This window comes from Poecilia formosa, unplaced genomic scaffold (assembly GCF_000485575.1).
Source record: "Poecilia formosa unplaced genomic scaffold, Poecilia_formosa-5.1.2 Scaffold14, whole genome shotgun sequence".
Classification (NCBI taxonomy): domain Eukaryota; kingdom Metazoa; phylum Chordata; class Actinopteri; order Cyprinodontiformes; family Poeciliidae; genus Poecilia; species Poecilia formosa.
The window spans coordinates 950,178-956,179 of NW_006799953.1; the positions used below are offsets into that span (position 1 = coordinate 950,178).

At 42.6% G+C, this 6,002-nt stretch overlaps 1 protein-coding gene across 1 annotated transcript in view; it reads left to right on the plus strand.

The window, feature by feature from the left end:
• The window catches only part of akap10 (A kinase (PRKA) anchor protein 10), a 12,730-nt gene that overhangs the window by 4,389 nt on the left and 2,339 nt on the right, over positions 1 to 6,002 (plus strand). Inside the window, exons 4-9 of the mRNA XM_016668388.1 lie at positions 2,426 to 2,900; positions 3,258 to 3,480; positions 3,789 to 3,925; positions 4,554 to 4,698; positions 5,085 to 5,261; positions 5,402 to 5,511. Of these exons, the coding sequence (XP_016523874.1) occupies positions 2,426 to 2,900; positions 3,258 to 3,480; positions 3,789 to 3,925; positions 4,554 to 4,698; positions 5,085 to 5,261; positions 5,402 to 5,511 (1,267 nt within the window). The remainder of the gene's footprint in view (positions 1 to 2,425; positions 2,901 to 3,257; positions 3,481 to 3,788; positions 3,926 to 4,553; positions 4,699 to 5,084; positions 5,262 to 5,401; positions 5,512 to 6,002) is intronic.

Below are 6,002 nucleotides of genomic sequence, written 5' to 3' on the forward strand. Positions count from 1 at the left end.
CCTTCCTTCCTTCCTTCCTTCCTTCCTTCCTTCCTTTCGTTTGTTCATTCATTCATTCCATTTTTTTCACTCATTCATCCATTTAGCCTTTTTTCATTTGTTCACCCTTTCATCCATCTGTCATCTATATCTATCCTTTTTTCATTCATTCACCCATCAATCCATCCATTTTCCCCCTTTCATTCACTTGTCCTTCCTTCTGTCCATCCATTTTTAGTTTGTATGTTCACCCTTTCTATCATCCCTTTATTTCATTCCTTCACCCATCCATCTTTTTGTCCATTTGTCTATCCATTCATTTGTCCATTGCAGCATCCATCCCACCACTGCCATTTAGCCTTACTTTGTTTTCATTCCACACTGCCAACTTTATTTCTAAAGCACTTGAAGACAACCACCACTGAGCTGAAACTGAAACCAAACGTCTGAACTTCAAACAAGCTCTGAAAAGAATCCAGAAAATGTTTAGGAACGATGCCTGCGATTTCAAACAAGGACACATGTCTAGCCAAATAACGGCCACTAAAATCTGAGGGTAATTATCTTAAAGATTCCTTCAAAAATCTTTCCCAAGCTGGAGTCCAGTTAATCTCCGTGCAGGCAAGCAGTTCTCAGGCGGTGTCCTTGCAGTTTGCCTGTGCAAGTTTCTCGTCACGACGGCAGCATCTTAAACATCCCGCCGCGTCGCTCAGCTGCCTCCACTCCTCTGTAATTCTGCCTGAGGCGCTCGTACGTCGAAGCACACCCACTCATTCTGACAACTGTCAGGTAAACTCGGCCCTGACGCTCGGTGAAGCAACTTCTCCACCTTTTTCTTCTTGGAAAAAACGAACTATAATTAGGTGGCTCTATGTCACCTTCTGGGACAGTTGCAGTAAGCGGCTGTGTGCCTGACAGAAGCGGCAGACAGGGAACTGCACTAGCTAGTCTGGGTGACTCAAAGGTGGAGGAACCTGTGCTGCAGCCTGGTGCGCTCTGTTGTCACTAGGTTGTGGTTGTAACAAAGAGAAGAAAGGATGTGAGAAAAGGTGGAGGTGACTCCTTTGGCTATTTCGTTCTGAGGTTGCAGCCGGTTTTAAGAGTTCAAACTTGAGAGACGGGATTCTAAACAATACTGTGTGGTTTTCTTTGCCTTATTGTTTTAATTAAAACAGCGTTCCAGAAATAGCATGTTAAATTTAAAGGGCTTTTTGTTTTATAGAGGTAGGGATTGGAAACAGAAGAATATTTTGAAGAAAACAGTAAAAAAAAAAATTTAACAGCTTTTAGAAGCAGCAGACATGAGGGACGGTCCTCCAAGATGACTTTGATTCAAGACTCAAGGCAGCACAGACAGAGGGGGGAGGGTAGCATTAGTTAATAGGATTTAGTCAAAGTCATTCTGACCGTCTCCTTTTCAGATGAAAAGTAAAATAGCTTTCTTTTTGGTTGTATTTTCTGTGTTTGGAGTCCCATGTCACCAGACCCTTCTGAAACTGACTTTGTGTGATTTCTATCCACTGTCTTGACAGTGTTGAGAGAAGATTTTTTTATTTTTACTTTTATTTATTTTTTTGGTGTGAAATTGCAAAGTCTAAGGCCACCTACTGGCCCACTGGTGAACTCCGCCCTCTGAATATGCAACTTAAAAACTGGTGTGCATTCCCTGGCCTCAGAGGCTGTGGTCAATGATGCAGCATGATATGGAAATGTAAATGCACCAATCAGAGTTTTGTCAGTATCTTTAAGACGATACCAATTTTAGTGGATTCAGACTTCCCTTTAAGAGCTTTTAATGGAACAATATATTAAAAGGAGCATTCAAGATTATTATTTCTAGCAATCCCACCTTCACAGGTCATTCAGGATTTATTACAGGAACAGAGGAGACTCGGGGAGTAGCATGGTTACCCTTAATGACACTTAATGACAACAGTTATAAACATTCATGAAGACTCCTTCATGTCTATAACAGGTGTTATGACATGTTTATAACAGGTGTTATGACATGCTTATAACAGGTGTTAAGTCATGTCTATAACAGGTGTTAAGTCATGTTTATAACAGGTGTTATGTCAGTCTTATGCACACCCCTTCAAATAAAGTGTTACCGAATTGGAAGCATTTTCAATCAGTATTGATCATGTGTCTTTCACAATATATTTTGTTGTTTTATTATTCCTTCTTCATTGATACCATCAATGTCAGAAGATTAAAAAATGGCTAGCAAATGAGAGCACTTTGCTGCACTCTGCTTCAACTTCCATTGTTTTTATCCTCACAGCTTGAATGAGTCAAAGGCTCCCTGACATGTCATTGACAACACAGCATTCTTTTAATTAGCTTCTTAAGACTTTCTTGACTTTGTTATTAAACAGCTCACTGATGCAGAACAGGACGGCATTTTTAGCGATGTTCCTAAACTAAGTGCACTTGTCCGTTCCAGGGCATTCCAGCGTGAATTATCAGCCCCAGGAGACGCGCTCTCGGATGTCCAAGACAGTGGACCAGGTCCTCAGAGACAATGTGGCAATGCCCCACTTCCTGCACTGCATGGAGCAGCGCGGCGCCGACCACCTCGTTCGGTTCTGGCTCGAGGCCGAGAACTTCCGCTCGGCCAGCTGGTCGCGGGTCCGAGCGCAAAACCTCAACTCCGTCAAACACAGCTCGCTGGCCGAGCCGGTCCCCGTCTCTCCGGACGGGCCAGAGCTCGATCAGAATGCGTTCAACGACCCTGCCCTCCACAACAGCCGCGGGAACCCGTCGCCGCTGTCCACCCGGAGGGACTCGTCGAGCGGGGAAGCCAAGCCGTCTCGGGCGGACACCCCCAGCAGACAGGCGCCCTCCAGGACAGGGACTCCCTCTAAGGGACATCCCAACAACACTCTGCAAGACTTCTCAGACACTCTCATGAAAAGTGAGTCCACTTAAAAAAAAAAAACTGTTGTCACTGGTAGTTGTTCAGTTTATTAGTCTGTTTGTGGAAGTGGCTGATTTTTAGGCGATTAATCGATTAATTGGATAAAGAAGTTGGCACATTCTGCAGATTTTTATACAATATTAGAAATACATTAAAAGATGGAATAAATACTTCAAATCTCTTTTTAAAGAAGAAAATCTTTTTAATAAATCTGAACCGGGTGAAGCTAAAGCTATTCCACTTGAGGAGTTTTGACTAAAAAATATGCACAAAGATGTTTCTATATAAAATGCAAACCGTATATATTTTGTGTACAGTTTTGACTTAATTACCGCTATGATTATGTTGGAAATTTTTCTAGTTTTTTTTTTTTTTTTTTTTTTTTTTGTGTGCGTGTGTGTGTGACATCCTCGGTAACGGATGTCTCCGCCTCCCTCGTGTGCCCTTTGATTTCCAGGCACTTTACCGAATTCCTGCGGAGCCACCATTTCTGTAAATACCAGATAGAAGTTTTGACGAGTGGCTCCGTGTTCCTGGCTGACATCTTGTTCTGTGAGTCAGCGCTCTTCTATTTCTCAGAGGTGAGTAGGCCCAATTTTCTCACCTTTTTTTTTCTCACACAGTCTGCGCCTCCTGTTGACTCCGTATTTTGCAGCGGTCCTCAAAAGCACAGAGGCTGAGTGACAAAGTGACAATAATAAATCACACACACACACACACACACACACACACACACACACACACACACACACGAAAACAAGTCAGGAAGACATAAAGAAACAAGGATTTCTGCTGCGGCTGTGTACTAACCTGCTATCAGAGCGATCCTGCAGAGACGCCCTGTAGTTTTTTGGACTTGTTCATGGGCTTCATGTTCTCTCATTGACAGTACATGGAGAAGGAAGAGGCGATGAATATACTACAGTTCTGGCTGGCTGCGGATAACTTCCAGAACCAGTTGGCTGCTAAGAAAGGCCAGTATGACGGCCAGGAGGCTCAAAACGACGCCATGATCCTCTATGATAAGTACGAATCTAAAACCCTAAGAAGCTTCGGGTGTGGCTTTTTCTGAGAGAAATCACAATGTCATTTTTATACATATCAAGTCAAAATCAAATCAAATTTTATTTGTATAGCACATTTCAGCAGCAAGGCATTTCAAGGTGCTTTACATAATTAAAAAACAAAATAAAAACAGCATGTGACATTGAATAAACAGTAAGAAAGAGAAAGAGATTTTGGAAAGAAAAAAAAAGATTAAAAAAAAGATAAAAACATACTTTTGTTACGGAATTTAAGCGCCCGTCATCGCCGGACTCCGCTGTCCGTTTAACACGGGTATTATTCAGGCCCCATGGTCGTCCAGGTCTGTCTGAGAGGTCTGGACGACCAGTTATTCCAGGTATTATCCATGCAACTGATATATATCACTTGCATGATTATTTGTCATATTATTGTCTGACATAAATCTTTAAGAATAATAGTAATCAATGTTAAATCCCTCATTTATTTCACTGTTGTAGCAATCAAATTGTACTTATTAAACATGCGCTTGTGCTAAGTGTTTGTTAGTAAGTTTAGTGTCTTGATCTGAGCACAGTTCATGCTGTTTTGTTTTTTTGTTTTAATATTTAAATTTTTTGTTGTTGTCCAGGTATTTCTCACTCCAGGCCACCAATCCTCTGGGCTTCGGCGACTCGGTGCGGATGGAGATCGAGTCGAACATCTGCCGGGAGGGAGGGCCGCTCCCTGACTGTTTCACCACGCCTCTCAGACAGGCCTGGACAACCATGGAGAAGGTCAGAGTCTCTGATGAGATGAGAGCGCCCTCGGGGCGTCAGAAAAAAAAAAAAAAATAATAATAATTTTCTACCGCTTGTAACAAAGCGCTGTCAGTTAAGGTGGTGTTAACTTGTAAATGACTAATTAGCAATTTAGTAAACATCAATTTCTTTTTAATGGCACTAGACAGAAGTGTTTAAAGTGTTTCACTGATGAAGGAAATGATGGAATAAGAGATAATCTAAATTATTAGTGCAAATATTTTGGGGCTAAACGTCACATGAGACTGAGGCCATTTTTCTGATGACGAATTATATCCGACATGAACTTCAACTTAGGAAACGATCAGCTGCAAAGGCTTGTCGTTAATGTTTGCTCGTCCAACTGTTTTGGAAACGTTCAGGTGTATTTGCCCGGCTTCCTGTCCAGCAACATATACTACAAATACCTGAGCGACCTCATCAACTCGGTGCGGGGCGACGAGTTCGTGAACGGGAAAGGTCAAGGTCAAGGTCAGGGCGTGCCGGCAGACGGCGACCGCCCTGGCTTGAACGCCGGCGGCGAGAGCTCCCAGGTTCAGGTGAGCTGCGCACGTCGAGCCACACAGACTGACATTTTCAGCCGCCCCGCCGGGTCGCGGTAACGACGGCGAGGTCGCGATCGTTCCGCCGGTTTTTGTCGCTTTCATGAAGACAAATCCCCGTTGTGCCCCCGTTGCAGCAGGGAGCCAAGAAAGCCGCCATCAAGATTCTAAAGAACTTCGACGAGGCGATCACCGTGGACGTGGCCAGTCTGGATCCAGAGATGCTCTACCAGCGGCCGTACGCTGGGTGAGTTCACCCGCAAAACGAGACTTTCCAGCTCAGTCCTCAAAAATTAATGGTGTTGAGGATTGTTTCCACTATTGATTCAAAGTCCTGACCCTGATAGTAACGGTTCTGATGTGTTTAAGATGAAGGATGTCTTTGTTTGTTAAACCAATACCAAGTGTGACTTTACAAGATGCTCAACATACCTGATTTTAATTTTTGTTATGTTTTTTGTGTTGGCGCCTTCATAAAATTACTACTTTGTTCTGGTAATATTTCAACTTTATCTTGCTATTTTGATATTTATTTTTTATAAAATTATGACATATTTTTGTAACTGAAAAAAAAATATATATATATACTAGTCCGGTTCTAATATTCTTTTGTAGATTTGACATGAATTTAAAGTTTGAATCAACAGAAGCTGTGAAACATGCTTGTGAACAAGATGGCCGCCGTGGGCGTGCTGACATCACTCTGAACTATTGACACTCATGACATGGATTGGTGGG